The 15,930-nt window shown below is 49.0% G+C and overlaps 1 protein-coding gene across 1 annotated transcript in view; it reads left to right on the forward strand.

The window, feature by feature from the left end:
* Window positions 1-3,294: 3,294 nt before the first annotated feature.
* C19H14orf132 (chromosome 19 C14orf132 homolog) overlaps window positions 3,295-15,930 on the forward strand; it is a 59,559-nt gene continuing 46,923 nt past the window's right edge. Inside the window, exons 1-5 of the mRNA XM_055555902.1 lie at window positions 3,295-3,379; window positions 6,513-6,578; window positions 6,654-6,770; window positions 6,961-7,003; window positions 7,288-7,657. Of these exons, the coding sequence (XP_055411877.1) occupies window positions 3,295-3,379; window positions 6,513-6,578; window positions 6,654-6,770; window positions 6,961-7,003; window positions 7,288-7,657 (681 nt within the window). The remainder of the gene's footprint in view (window positions 3,380-6,512; window positions 6,579-6,653; window positions 6,771-6,960; window positions 7,004-7,287; window positions 7,658-15,930) is intronic.

The following is a 15,930-nucleotide window of genomic DNA, read 5'->3' on the forward strand; positions in this document are numbered from 1 at the left end:
TTCCAAGTAGAAGGAATAGCAAAGACTATGCCCCTCTGGGAAATGTGCTTGGTTTGTTGCTAAGACAGAAATAATTTAAAAAAAGGCCTGTGTGGCCAGAGCACAGTGAAAAAGAGGGTTGGTGGGTTGAGAGTGAAGTACAAGGAAGAGAGGACTGAAGGACAACTCCTGAATGTACTAGGAGGCCTTCGGGGAAATTAGCAAAGGCACTCCTTCCTTGGGACAGATGTGGCCTCTGACCCAAGCACAGGATTCCACAAGAGGAACATGGCTGGATTTTAACCCCACCTGCCTCTCTGCTTGGCACTCTTGTGCAGTGTGCAACATGCAGAACAGTACATGGAGGACCTGGGTAGAGCCATTACCTGCTTGTGATGGAGCCCAGTGGAAATCAGAGCTCAGTGCTGGCCAGGTTAAACCTGAGATGCCATTAGCCACCCAGGGGCTTCCCTGATGGCTCAGTTGGTAAAGAATCTTCCTGCAATGCAAGGGACCCTGGTTCAATTCCTGGGTCAGGAAGATCTGCTGGAGAAGGGATAGGCTACCCAGTCCAGTATTCTTGGGCTTCCCTTGTGGTTCAGCTGGTAAAGAATCCACCTGCAATGCGGGAGACCTGGGTTCAATCCCTGGGTTGGGAAGATCCCCTGGAGAAGGAAGAGGCTACCCACTCCAGTATTCTGGCTTGGAGAATTCCATGGATAGAGGACCAGGCAGGCTACAGTTCATGGGATTGCAGAGTTGGACACGACTGTGTGACTAACTTTCAACTTTCAGAGGTTGCTGAATAGACAGTTGGATGGGCCCATCTGGAGCTCAGGACAGAAGTCTGGGAGTCCTCACTGGATCATTACATGCCTGGATGCAGTCGCCCAGGGAGAGCTATAGAGTGATATTTCTAATGTGCAGACCTACCTGTGAGATGCTTAATCAGTGGGTGAGGCCAGCAAGCTGCCTAGGAATTAAAATTTAAGGAGATCCACTCAAGGTCCCACAAGTACAAAGCTGGCACGTGAGAGTACATGCCACCTTAAATTCTGTGTCTTCTTTCATCTAATCCTGGTCTGGGGTAATTCAATAGAGAAAGGATAGTTGGTGGTGCTGGCACAAATGAAAATTCATTTGGGAACGAAATAAAAAGGAACCTCAATCTTTATTTCACACCATACGTAAAAACAAAAAACTAGATCATAGACCTAAACACAAAAGCTTTAACTATAAAATCTTTGCGGGGAGGGGTGGGGCGGAAATGGGGAAAATCTTCATGACCTTGAGATAGGCAAAGATTTCTTAAATAGAACACAAAAAGCATGAACCATAATTGAGGAAAAAAAAAAAAAAAGACCAGGTGGATTTTATCAAAACTCAGAATGTTTCTTTGAAAAACATCATTAAGAAAATTTAACAAATCACAGGCTGGGAGAAACCATGTTTAGTACATATATCTGACATAGGACTTGTACCCGAAACACACTCTTACAATTCAGTAGTAAAAAGACTCAGTGGACATGAGTGTGAGCAAACTCCCAGAGACGGTGAAGGACAGGGAAGCCTGGCGCAATGCAGTCCATGGGGTCGCAAAGAGTCAGACACGACTCAGCGACTGAACAACGACAACAGTAAAAAGACAACTGATTCAATTTTTTAAAACAGAGATTAGCATAGACCCTTCATAAAAGAAAATATACAAATGGCCAATAACTAGTAAGTAAAAGAGAGGTTCAACATTATTGAGGAAATTCAAATTTAGACTGTAATAAAGTACCACCTTATAACTGACAGAACAGTTTAAGTTAAAAATGATGAAAATATCAAGTATCGTGACTTCCCTGGTGGTCCAGTGGCTAAGACTCCCAATGCAGGGGGCCCAAGGTTCGATCCCTGGCCAGGGAACTAGATCCCACATGCCACACCTAAGCGTTCCCAGGCCACAGCTAAAGATCCTCAGTGCCACAACAAAGATCGAAGACCCTGTGTGTCTCAACTAAGACCCAGTGCTGCCAAATACATAAAGAAATAAAAATAAATATCTCTTTAGAAAAGAAAATATCAAGTGATGGTGACAACATGAAGCAACTGGGATTCTCATACACTATTGGTGGGAACACAAAATGTGTGAAACACTTGGAAAACAGTTTGGCAGCTAATTATAAACATACAGCTGAGCAGTTCCATTCTCTGGTTTTTACCCAAGAAAATGAAAACAAAATGCTTATACAGCGACTTGTGCACAGAAGTTCACAGGTGCTTTATTCATAACAGCTCACAGCTCAGCCAAGAAGAATGAATAAACAAGCTGGGATACATCCATACATAAGATGCTTTTCAGAAAAAAAAATGGAACTACCCATACATGCAACACTATGAATCAGTCTCAGAAACATTACACTTAACGAAGGAAGTCCAACAAAGAAAAGAGTACAATCTGTAAGATACCATCTGTAGAAAAATCTAGAAAAGACAAATCTGACCTGCAATTATGGAAACATGATCAGTGTTTGCCTGAGGCTGGAGCTGGGAGCTAGGGGTTGACTGCAAAAAGACAAGAGGGAATTTTGGGGGGAGAATGGAATGTTCTATATCTTGATCATAGTTCTGGTTGCACGGGTGTGTATCAAGATTCATCAACCTGTGTATATAAATTGGGTACATTTATGTAAGTTACACATCAATAGAGTGTCTTAAAAACACTTTAAAAAGCCTGACTGAAAAGTTCGGGCTTTTGCTGACTACCCATCCTCTGGTCGTCCTTGTCACTATGAGTGTGGTAACAGAAGAATGTTTTCTTTTGTTAAAGCACAGGGTGATTAAATAGTTCTGTTCACCTCCAGGGCATGGTGGGTGTTAAAAATGGACGCAAGAGGGCCTTCTTTGGTGGTCCACTGGTTAAGAATCCACCTGCCGATGCAGGGGACATGGATTTGATCCCTGGTCTGGGAGGATCCCACATGCCTTGAGGCAGCTGAGCCCGTGTGCCACACCTACTGTGCCTGTGCTCTAGAGCCTAAAAACCACAACTACTGAGTCTGCCCCCCACAACCACTGAAGCCCCGTGCTCTAGAGCCCATGCTCCCCAACAGGAGAAGCCACCACAGTGGGAAGCCTGCACACCGCAACTAGAGAAAGACCACACGCAGCAACGAAGACCAGGCACAGCCACAAATCATAATTAACAAATACAATCAAAAAACGGACTTAAGATTGGTGGGCCCGTACCTGTTCTTTTGATTAGAAATGAAGGGACTAGGGCCCAGAGAGCAGGAAAGACTCATCCGAGAAGACACACTTGACGTAGGTATGGACTACAGGGTGTCCCATCTCTTTCTTCAGAGCCGAATCCTGGGAGAGGTCTGTGTTCCCCTGAGCAAGGCCACGCCTACAGGTAACTGCACAAACCTTCTGTCTGTAGAGCATCTTCTAGATGAGCCGCCGGTCCAAGTGTTACCTAAAGAGTGTGTGGATCTGGCTGCTCACCGCTCAAAAGCCAATAAACAGGCCAGGCTGGTGGAAAGGAAAGTTTATTTCAAATGCCGGCAGCTGGGGGAGGGGGAGGGTGGCAGACATCTGTCCAAAGGCCGACTCCCCTCCACCTGGCAACCAGCGGGGTAAGAGCTCTTATAGACAGAGTGTGGGGGGCGGGCTATATGCAGAAATAGCACAGTCATCTCTGACAGTCATCTTCAAATTGGTCACCGGTGGTCTGACCAGCGTCATCTTGGTTGTTCTAGGTGCAGTTAATCATCAGTTCCAGGGTCTATTTTTTCCCCATTTCTCTGAGGCCAGTTCTGAGAACTGCGGCAGTTCATGTCCTGAGTACAGTTTGGTCATCATGTACTTAACTTCTCCACCTGGAGTTTTAGTATCTATAAGACAGCTCACAGGATATGGCTCAGAATATTATCTATAACCCTTGGAAAGAACTAAAGTTCCTTGACTATGCTTAATGACTATGTTATTATTATTTAGTCTCCTTTGAACATTTTCCTTTGTTTTCCTGTTTCTCGCTTCTCTTGATCAAATTTATTCTTTGACCAAAGTTTACCACAGACAAAAGGCAGGCAGAGAATATGGTATGGAGGGCCAAGGACCACAAGGGCCCTGTTCTGCTTCACAAGTACACCGTCATCACGGAGCAGTGACAGTACAGGAGTGTGAGCCCCGCTTTCCAGCTGGCACCACCTCGTGCTGATCTCCCCACCTTCATCATTGCTTTGCTCGCCTCCTGGGGTCCTCATGAGAACATGGAAATGTGGATGTCTGCTCCCAGCAGTCTTACTGAACCTAGATGTCTGGTCAGGGCTATAAAGCACAAAGCAAGGAAATAACAAACACATCAGAAAGGAATAAGTAAAATGGTTCCTATTTGCAGATGACATAATTGTCTACACAGAAAATCCCAAGAAATTTATACACAAAAAAATTCCGAGAACTAATACGTTCTAGGTTCTAGGATACCAGACAGACACACACACAAAAATCAATGATATCTTTATATATTAGCAATGAACACATGAACAATAAAATGAAAAGTACAATACATAAAAATTTACAATCACTAAAAAAAGGAAAGAAAAGGAAGAAATGTTTAGGTGTGCATTTAGCAAACATATCCAGGCTTTGTATACTGTAAACTCTACAACACTGATGAAAAAAATCAAAGAAGGTCTAAATAAATGGAGACACATACTGTCTTCATGGACTGGAAACCTAACATACTAAAGGTGTAATTTCCCCAAAATCTGATACAGAATAATGTTTAATCAGCTATCTGAGCATCCTATGGCCCAGTGAAGTTGACGGCTGTGGTCAGAATAGCAATACAGATGGGAATACCAGACCACCTGATCTGCCTCTTGAGAAATTTGTATGCAGGTCAGGAAGCAACAGTTAGAACTGGACATGGGACAACAGACTGGTTCCAAATAGGAAAAGGAGTACGTCAAGGCTGTATATTGTCACCCTGTTTATTTAACTTATATGCAGAGTACATCATGAGAAACGCTGGACTGGAAGAAACACAAGCTGGAATCAAGATTGCCGGGAGGAATATCAATAACCTCAGATATGCAGATGACACCACCCTTATGGCAGAAAGTGAAGAGGAACTCAAAAGCCTCTTGATGAAAGTAAAAGTGGAGAGTGAAAAAGTTGTCTTAAAGCTCAACATTCAGAAAACGAAGATCATGGCATCCGGTCCCACCACTTCAAGGGAAATAGATGGGGAAACAGTGGAAACAGTGTCAGACTTTATTTTTCTGGGCTCCAAAATCACTGCAGATGGTGACTGCAGCCATGAAATTAAAAGACGCTTACTCCTTGGAAGAAAAGTTATGACCAACCTAGATAGCATATTGAAAAGCAGAGACATTACTTTGCCAACAAAGGTTTGTCTAATCAAGGCTATGGTTTTTCCTGTGGTCATGTATGGATGTGAGAGTTGGACTGTGAAGAAGGCTAAGCGCTGAAGAATTGATGCTTTTGAACTGTGGTGTTGGAGAAGACCCTTGAGAGTCCCTTGGACTGCAAGGAGATCCAACCAGTCCATTCTGAAGGAGATCAGCCCTGGGATTTCTTTGGAAGGAATGATGCTAAAGCTGAAACTCCAGTACTTTGGCCACCTCATGCAAAGAGTTGACTCATTGGAAAAGACTCTGATGCTGGGAGGGATTGGGGGCCAGAGGAGAAGGGGACGACGGAGGATGAGATGGCTGGATAGCATCACTGACTCAATGGACGTGAGTCTGAGTGAACTCCGGGAGTTGGTGATGGACAGGGAGGCCTGGCGTGCTGCGATTCATGGGGTCGCAAAGAGTTGGACACGACTGAGCGACTGATCTGATCTGATCTGAGGGATAGACAGGGAAGCCCGGCATGCTACAGTCCATGGGGTTGCAAAGAGTCAGACTGAACAGCAGTAAAATAACTAGGACAGACAAGCCATAAACAAGCCCACACCTGGACTGAAAACTTGACAAACTTGGTGTCACCGATCATCACCAATCAAAAAAGACTGGACTTGTTCATAAAAGGGATGGGATAATAGGTTATTAACATGGGAAAGGTGAAATTGCTGCCTTAACCCAGACCAAAAAATAATCAGTAAGAAAAGGGCTGAAATATGAAAACACAAAATTAAAGTTAAAAACTAGAGTATCTCTATGATTTCAAGTTGGGAAGGCATTTCTTCCACAAGGGTCAACTCTAAAGTTAAGTATTAATAAACTCAATTAAAATGAAGAACTGTGTTTATGTCTCTTCTTATAAGGGCACTAATCCCATAATGAGAGCTCCATGCTCATGTCCAAGTGACCTAATTGCTTCTCCCTCACTTCCAAATACTATCTGATTGGGGATTAGGATGAATTTTGGTGGCACAGAACATTGTCAGTAAGGCGCTGGTCCCATTCCCTTGCTAAACTGTGGTCTGTGCTACCGCCATGGGGTTGGGGGTCGGGGGTGGCAGGGTGTGTGTGTGTTGGGGGGAGGAGGCTTGTTCCTTGCATGACCTTCTCCAGGACAGCTGTGCAGGCAGCTGGACCAGAACCAGCAGCAGCAAGGACTCGACACAGGTGGCAGCACAGGTAACACACAGCCTATTCCCTACCAGGGAGCCCTTTGAGAAGGACAAAACTCCTACCTTCTCGTCTGTGTTCCAGCCACCAGGTCAGGGTATCACACAGACATGCACACACAAGGGATAAGCCCCTTCTGGCATCTCTGCTACCATCCTCATCTGAACTATGGCATCGGCTCAGTTTGGGATATTGTTGAAGGTAAGGAAAGATAGAAACAGAGCCGTAAGGTATCAGTTATGCAAGGTGCACACTGTGCAATTCTAGAAGGCATCATTCACAGCTGAATCTCCGTTCTGCTATTAGCCACGTTGAAGCTCATTTATTGAAGACATTATGTCCTAGATACATGATCTCATTAAATTCTCTGCTTGTTTTCTTCCTTTTACAGACGACGAAACCCAGGCTCAGAGAGCCACTCCCTTGCCCAAACGGCAAAAGCAGAGCTATGATTTAAACCTCCTTCTGACCAGCTTCAGAGTCCCCAGGACACTGGACTCTGGGCACAGGGTTGGCACAAAAGTCTGTTAACCCTGACCCTGGCGAGCCAGCCCCATAAAAGCCCTGCTGGCCGCCCCTGGGGCTTGGGCGCCACAGCACGGGGCAGGGTGCCCAGGGCGCTGGACTCGGATTCAGCGCTGGCTCTTGCAAGGACCAGACACGGGACCTTGGGCCTCAGCAGGCCCCTGTGCCCACTACTCCGCACCCCTCCCCGCAGGGAAGCGAGTGGGAGCGCTCCGGGGGTTCCGCCGAGTCCCGCCCTCGGGGGCGGGGTTGGGAGTGGTCACGTGGAGGGGCGTCCAGTTCCCCCGCCCAGCCCGAGCCCCGCCCCGCCCCCAGGCTCCAAGCCCCCCACCCGCCCTCCACCAGCCGAGAGCTCAGAGCCAGAGCAGGGCACCGCGCGGGCTCGGGACCGGCCGCCACCACCCAGCTGCCGAGGGTGCCGCGCGGTTTCAAGAACCCCTGCTCGCTGCGTGGCCTTCTCTGGCCAGCTGTGCGGGCGGCTGGACAGCAGCGGCAGCGACAGCGAGGACTCGAGCGCGGGCGGCAGCAGCGACACCATGGATCTGTCCTTTATGGCCGCACAGGTAAGGGGGCGCCTTCCACGCGCGCCTCGGGCCGCCAAGTTTGAGCAGGTTCGGGGCCACGGTCTCGCCCTCCCCTCCGGGCTGGGCGCGCCGGGAGGGGTCAGGCCAGGAGGTGGCGCCCGCCGGCGATCCGAGTCCCGGTCCTTTGTCTGGAGCTGGCATCGCCACCTGGTGCGCGCGTCTGGGGCTGCGAGCGCGGCTCCCAGGGGTGGGGCCGGCCTGAGCTCCCCGCGTCGACCTGAGCTCGGGGCCTGGGCAGCGGTCCTTTCCCGGCCCATCCCCCACCTGCGGGGTCCTCCTTCCGTTGCCCCAGAGCCCTTCAAGGCGAGGCAGCCCCAGATCCGTGCGAGCCCGGGTTGGGCAGGCAACCTGGCTCTTCCCCATTCTGTTTCTTTCCGAGGCGCCGGGTAACCTGCCACTTGCTCTGACCTCCGGCGCCTCCCACCTCACTTTTCTCGCCTTTGTTGGAGACCACAGACTGTAGCCCGAGGAAGGCGGCGAGACCCGCTATGTGACCCGCCAAGAGCCAGAGCTTAGAGTACCGCAGCGGCTCTATCCTTGTTTTGCTTCGTGCTGAGTCTGTAGCCTTGAGTGCCGGGCGCGATTGTTCTTTCCTCGGCACAAAACAGGTTCCCAGTGGCAGACAAAACAGATGACCTCTCATCGCTTGGTTTTGCTCCAGGAGAATCCCCCGGAGCCTTGATCGTGGAGTGTCGTTTGGTGCCTTAACTGTGAAGCCAGAACAAAGGCAAACGCCTGCTTTCCAGAGCTGTCTGTGGCCTTTCGGAGTTGCAGTCTGGTTCTCGGGAAGGTTCACCGCGTTTGGGTTGGGGAGTAAGTCCCCATGTACCGAGTTCAGACGTTGCACCTTCTGCCAGGTTGGTTATGTTGAGAGTCCAGTGGCAAGAAGGACCCCCAGGTTCTCTATGTCCCCTGGGTATGTGGCAGGAGCCCCGCTGGCTGCTGCTTACTTTTCCAGGGAATGGCGTTTCAGAGGATATCTCCCTTTCCCCCCAAACTTCACCCTGGTGGAGGCCTCTTTAAAAAGTAACAGCACAACCTAGGCTGTGGGGACAGTGAGTCCCCAATGCAGGTGATAATGGGTGCAGAATTCCCCAGGTTGGCTAAAGGGAACCCAGATTCCAGCTCTTGGCAGCCTCTTTACAGGTTTTCCATAATGCCAGTTGCTTTCATGAGCCATGCTGGCCTTTTTTTGCCTAATTTTCTATCTCTTATTTCTAAATGCATGTTTAGAAATATTGTCTCATGGACATCATTTTAGGCAGTGGTGATGGTAGCTTTGTGGTGACTGATGAGACTTCACCACGTTTATTTCTGCAGGGGAGAGGGGCTCACACAATGTACCTCTGCCTCCCCCTCTGGTGGTTTAGTTGCTAAGTCGTGTTCGACTCTTGAAACCTCATGGACTATAGCCCCCCAGGCTCCTCTGTCCATGGGATTTTCCAGGCAAGAATACTGGAGTGGGTTGCCATTTCTTCCTCTAGGGGATCTTCCCGATCCCGGGATCAAACCCTGGGATTGAACCCCAGTCTCCTGCACTGCAGGCAGATTCTTTACCGACTGATCCCCTCTAGAGCCCACCAAACAGCTGACCTTGCCATGGTTACAGGATAAATTGATTACTGCTAACCCTAGGACTGGCTGAAGCTTTAGGAGTTGCTATGGTAACTTGACAAAATAAACTGGGCTTTTCAACACCTACAGGCAGAGCCTGCTCAGAGGTTGAGCTCTGTTTTTTTCTTTTTTGTTTACAATTCATGTTTAATGTGGTCAGTTTATTTCTGAGGACAGATGTTTGGGCATTGTTACATGCTCAGTCCTGAGCTAGCTGCAAGGACAGAAACATGAAGTGCCATCAAATGTGGAAAGACATTTACTGAGCACCTGCTCTGTGCCAGACATGGACACTTGCATACTTGATTATAGTAAATTCTAACACGTCTGACAAGTCTATGACGTTGGTATTGTTATCTGCATTTTATAGATTGGGATACCACACTTAAGTGAAATGAAGCAACTTCATTTAAAAAACAATTTCATTGGGTTAGCAGTAACCCAGGACACATCATTAGCAAGGAGGAACATGGGTTTCAAACCTGGCTCTGAGGATTTGCAAAGCTGCTAGATTTTCCACCTTATTGCTTCCTTCCCCCTGAGAAAGACACAAAATAAGGGACTAGGCAGACATATTTACAGATGGCTCTTCTCTTCTCCAAGCTTCCCAGGTAGCTCAGTGGTAAAGAACTCACCTGCCAATGCAGGAAGCATAAGAGACATGGGTTCGATCCCTGGGTCGGGAAGATCCCCTCGAGGAGGGCATGACCACCCGCTCCAGTATTCTTGCCTGGAAAATCCCATGGACAGAGGAAGCCTGGGAAGCTATAGTCCATGGGGTCTCAAAAGAGTTGGACATAGCTTAGCGGCTAAACAACAACAGCCGCAGCACTTATGCTTGGCCACAGTGCGTGCTCAGCACAAGCTGTGGGTGTGCAGTGACCACCAGGTGGGTATGTGTGTGACCAAGCTGCTGTCCCCACACATCAGCAGGGGCAGTTGGACAGAGACACGTGAATGCCTCCATCCACTTGTTCGGCTAATGCTGAGTGCTGGCCTGATGGATGCCAAGCTCCATGTCAGGCACTGGGACAGGGATTCTGGGGGGGGGGGGGGGCAGTTGAATAGGATGTACATTTTCTTTCTGTACCCTTGGAGAGCAGTGGAGAATGCCAGACCAGGCCATTCCCAGATAGGGCAACCAAAATGCCTGTCATATAGTAGACCCTCCATAAGCATCTGTGAGATGATTGGAAGAGGGTAAGACAAGATGTATGTACTTGAAAAGATGATCACAGGAAAAGACAGTGAATTGGAGGTGCCACATGCCCCCGCCCCTGAACACCTGCTCATCAGTTCTTGAGCCTGGGGGTTCTGATGGATGAGAACTAGAGGCAGATTCCCCCTGGTGGGCCTGGGAATAAAGGTATTCTAAACAGAGAGGCACGGAACTTCCCTGGTGGTCCAGTGGTTAGGAGCTGGCGCTTTCACTGCCATGGGCTGAGGTTCAATCCCTGGTCAGGGAGCTAAGATCCTGAAAGCCATGCAGTGCGACCAAAAAAAAAAAAGCAGAGAGGCATGGAGATAGGAAAGCCCAGAATGTATTCACAGAATCCTCCAGGAAGCTGGAGGGTAGGGGGCATCGTAGAATTGGGAGAGAGAGGCCAGGACCTGGTGGCAGAAGGTACTGACTGCCTGGGAGGAGAAGTTCACACTGAAGCAGGAGACAGTGGGAGCCATGGCAGGTGACTGAGTGCGAACGGTCTCTAACTGAACAGCGCCCTGGGAAGACCTCAGCCTCAGCAGAGCCCAGAGCTGGAGGGATGGATGGAGAAGAAAGCGCACACCTGTTTGATTCACTGATGGAGTAGAAGAAACCACGTCCTTGTGACTCCAAACCCCAAGTCTCTCTCTCTTCACCAAGTTGTGAAATACGATTTCTCTTTGTGGCTTAAAAAATATTTGGAGGATACACACCATTTTAGATAAACACCCCTCTCAGAAGTTAAGCATCAAGAAGACACTGTTCTTGGATGTACAAGAGTGGACATCAGTTATCCAGCAGATCCTCTTATGCACATGCACCCTCCCTAGTGCATGTACACGGGGCTGTGGGTCTGGATTTAGAAGATGCTGTGGGTTCTGAAGATATAAAGACTCAGCTCACTCCTGAACCTTGGAGGCACTCTGCTGTCCTTTTCCCCAACCCTGAAAACATGCCACCCCTCTCTACACAGTCCCTGGGTCCCTGGAGATTCTAGAAGGTTGAACGGTGAACAGGGGTGTATGTTTTTCTATGGCCAGAGATGGCCAGAAGAGCAAGGCTACCCAGACCCCTGGGACCCGGGAGGAGGGGAGAAGCACAGATCTTGAGGACCGATCCTCAAAGCCCTGCGTTGGCAGTGGGATAGCCTGTCTCCAAAAACGGCCCAACCACTCCGTCCCTACCTCCTGGAGGCGCCTGCTGGCTCCCCATTAGGGGGTGGGAGATCTGATTCCCCGCCCCTTGATCTGAGCCCGGCTTAGTGACTTTTCTGACCAAGACAAGTAGTGTGAGTGACATTCTGAAATGGGCTTGTAAGAAGCCTGCAGCTTCTACCTGGGACTCTTGGAGTGCTTGCTCTGGAGTAAGTCCGTGAGCTTCCGTCATGCATGAAATGTGGAGATACTGAGACAGCCAGACTGAGGAAAGGGAAGGAACATTTAAGGGACCTACTGTGTGCTGGGCCAACATAAGGAATGAACTAGAGGTACAAGGAGCCCTGTTCACGTTTCTAGGTTGTGACCCCCTATAGAAAAAAACTGGCCTAGGGCATAAGAACTCACTTTTATTTTTGTCTTCTGTTGTCCCTACGGTGACGATTCTAAACCCCAGAATTCCCAAATGTTGCGACCATTAGAATCACCTGGAAACTTTTAAGAGTCCTGCTGCCCAGGTCCCTCCCTAGACACTCCCATCCGAGTCTGGAGCTGGGAGCCAGCATCAGTACTTTATTTTCATCCCCTAGTTGCTCCCAGTGTGCAGTCAAGGTTGAGACCTGGACCTGAAACCCACACTGTAGGGCTGTTCCCCTCCCACCTCTCTGGATGGAGCAAATCTTTGGCTCTCTGGTCCCTGTTAGGTCATAAAAAGCCGTGTTGTCCCTGGAAGTCACTCCAGTATCAATTCAGCAAATTCAAATGTTGAGGCCCAGAATAATGGGAACTTGCTCCAAAATAGAGATCCTTGTTTGCGATTAGCAGATACAAACTATTATGCAGAGAATGGGTTAACAATGAGGTCCTACTGTTATAGCACAGGGAAGTATATTCAATACGCTGTTATAAACCTTAATGGAAAAGAATATGAAAAAGGATATCTGTCTATCTATCTATCTGTGTATGTATATCTCAATCGTTTTGCTGTACAGCAGAAACTAACACAGTATTGTAAATAAAATTTAAAAGAAGAAAAATTAAAATCGAGGTTCTCCCTTCTTCCAGACCACCCCTGCCGCAGGTGGGACATTTGGAGCCAGAGTGGGTGCCTTTATTATTCTCAAGGTACAGGCAGGGAGGAGATGGAGAGAAAGAGTGGTTCGGCTGACAGGCAGGGGAGCCAGGAGGGGAGCCTCGTCTGCTGACCACAGGCCTGTCCTTCCCCTCCCAGAGCAGTCCAGATCCTGGGGGACAAGGGGGACCCAAGACCCTCCATGGATCAGCTTCAGAGAATCATCAAGCCTCCAAGGAACATGAAGTATCATGATCAGATACATTTTGAAACAAGTTCTTAAATCTGTATTTGTTTCCTATGGCTGCCGTAACAAATGACCACGATCCGGGTAACTTAAAACAACAGAAATGTAATCTCTCCCAGTTCTGGAGGCTCCAAGTCCAAAGTCAAGGTGTTGACAGGGCTATGGTCTCTTCAAAGGCTCCCAGGAGGACAATCCCAAGCCTGTCTCTTAGCTTCATGATGTGGTCTGCAATCACTGTGTCCATGGCTGGCAGCCACACTCTGGTCTCTACCTCCGTGGTTACCTGGCCCTCTCCCCATGTCTCTGCGTCTCTTCTCTTCCTCTTCTCAGCACACTAGTCATATTGGACTAGGGCCCACCCTACTAATGTCACCTTCACTTGAGAGCATCTGCATAGATCTTATGTTCAGTTCAGTTCAGTTCAATCGCTCATTCGTGTCTGACTGTGACCCCATGGACTGCAACACGTCAGGCCTCCCGTCCATCACCAACTCCCGGAGTTTACCTAAACTCATGTCCATTGAGTTGGTGATGCCATCCAACCATCTCATCCTCTGTCACCTCCTTCTCCTCCAGCCTTCAATTTTTCCCAGCATCAGGGTCTTTTCAAATGAGTCAGCTCTTCGCATCAGGTGGCCAAAGTATTGGATTTTCAGTTTTAACATCAGTCCTTCCAATGAACACCCAGGACTGATCTCCTTTAGGATGGACTGGTTGGATCTCCTTGCAGTCCAAGGAACTCTCAAGAGTCTTCTCCAACACCACAGTTCAAAAGCATCAATTCTTCTGAGCTCAGCTTTCTTTATAGTCCAAGTCTCACATCCATACATGACTATTGGAAAAACCATAGCCTTGACTAGATGGACCTTTGTTGGCAGAGCAATGTCTCTGCTTTTGAATATGCTGTCTAGGTTTCAAGTAAGTTCAGATTCACAGGTCCTGGGAGTTAGGACTTCACTATATCTTTAGGGGAGGCATAATTTAACCTATAATAGCATATTTTTAAATTTTTTATTTATTTTATTATGTTTTGGTTGCACTGGGTCTTCGTTCCTGCATGGGCTTTCTCTAGTTGCGACAAGTAGGGCTACTCTTCCTTGTGGTGCTTGGGCTTCTCATTGTGGTGGCTCCTCTTGTTGAGAAGGCTCTAGGCACATGGGCTTCAGTGGCTGTGGCCTGCAGGCTCTGGAGAGCAGGCTCAGTAGTTGTGGCCCATGGTCTGAGTTGCTCCCCGCATGTGGGAATCTTCCTGGACCAGGGATTGAGTCCATGTCCCCTGCATTGGCAGGAGGATTTGTATCCTCTGTGCCACTAGGGAAGCCCTAAAATAGGGTCTTAAGATCCCTAAAGAGTGCGATCTTGGTTCCTGTGTTAGTGACCGCTGGTCTTTGAGAGGCAGTGGACAGATCACTTCTCTAAACCTCAGTTTTCTCCCCTGTGAAATGGGGACAAAATGGCCTTCCTCGTGGAACTGTTCATCTAGTCATTCAGCAAACATCTCCCGCGTGGCAGGCCCTCCCTCTGGAGTGCTGAGGGGCAGAGGGTCACAGGCCCTGCCGTGTGATAATGTGACAGGCTGGAGTAAATGCAGTTGCCCTGTACCCCAGAAGAGGCATCTCCCCCAGCTTAGGGGTCCAGGGAGGTTTCCGGAGGTCCGAATAGAGCTGAATTTAAAGGATGCATAGTGGGTTATGTAGACAAAGGAGTGAGGACCCTCCAGGCTGGGGCAGTGACATGACATGGATGGGACTTGAACGGTGTCTCTTGTTGGGAATGAGGGGTACAAGCAGTTATTCCTTTGGGCCGAGCAGCAGGTCGTGGGGTAGTGGAGATAAAGCCAGCGGGCAGGGAGGGGGGCACTGGGGCCAGGTGGGTGGACTCATGGAGTGGAGCAAGATGGAGTGGGGGACTGCGGTGACCCGGGGAGCAGGGGCCTGGCCTGGAGGGCACCCAGGTAGCAGCCCTGAGCTCCAGGAGCGTGCTCGTGCCGTGCAGACACGCAGGCTGGGGGCTGCAGGTGCTTGTGGGTGTTTTAAGAAAACGGAAAACTCCGATGCTTCCAAGCAGTCTGGATTTTCCAATGTTGACAGCTACTTAAAATCTTTTTCTTAATTGGAATATAATTGCTTTACAACGTTGTGTTAGTTTCTGCTGTACACTGAAGTGAATCAGCTACATATGTACATATATCCCTTCCTTCCCCTCCCCGCCCCGCCCCTCTAGATCATCACGGAGCACCGAGCTGAACTCCCTGTGCTGCACACAACAGGGCCAGGGACTGGCTTCGTGGAAGACCGTGTTTCCATGGGTGGGGTGGGAGACGGGGAGGCTGCCGGCGGTGGGGAGCAGCGGATGAAGGTGTGAAGGTTCGCTCGCTCACCTCACCTCCTGCTATACAGCCCAATTCCTAACGGGCTGTGGACTGGTACTACTTGCTAGGCAGCAGGTTCCCACTCTCTGTCTATTTTATACATGGTAGTGTATTTATTGGGCTTCCCTGGTGGCTCAGAGGGTAAAGTATCTGCCTGCAATGCGGGAGACCTGGGTTCGTTCCCTGGGTCAGGAAGATCCCCTGGAGAAGGAAATGGCAACCCACTCCAATACTCTTGCTTATGTCAGGCCTAATCCCCCAATTCAACCGACCAACCACGAAGTGATCTGTTTTAATTACTTATTGCTTTCCCTGGTGACTCAGCTGGTAAAGAATCCGCCTGCAATACAGAAGACCTGGGTTCGATCCCTGGGTTGGGAAGATCCCCTGGTGAAGGGAAAGGCCACCCACTCCAGTATTCTGGCCTAGAGAATTCTATAGACTGTATAGTCCATGGGGTTGCAAAGAGTCAGACATGACTGAGCGACTTTCACTTCAATATAATTTCAGCTAGTTAGTGGCTTAAAGCAATCATTTCGTTCATGGGACCAGAATTTGGGAAGAAGTGGGCTGGGCAGTTTGTGCTCCGA

This window comes from Bubalus kerabau, chromosome 19, assembly GCF_029407905.1.
Source record: "Bubalus kerabau isolate K-KA32 ecotype Philippines breed swamp buffalo chromosome 19, PCC_UOA_SB_1v2, whole genome shotgun sequence".
Taxonomy (NCBI): domain Eukaryota; kingdom Metazoa; phylum Chordata; class Mammalia; order Artiodactyla; family Bovidae; genus Bubalus; species Bubalus kerabau.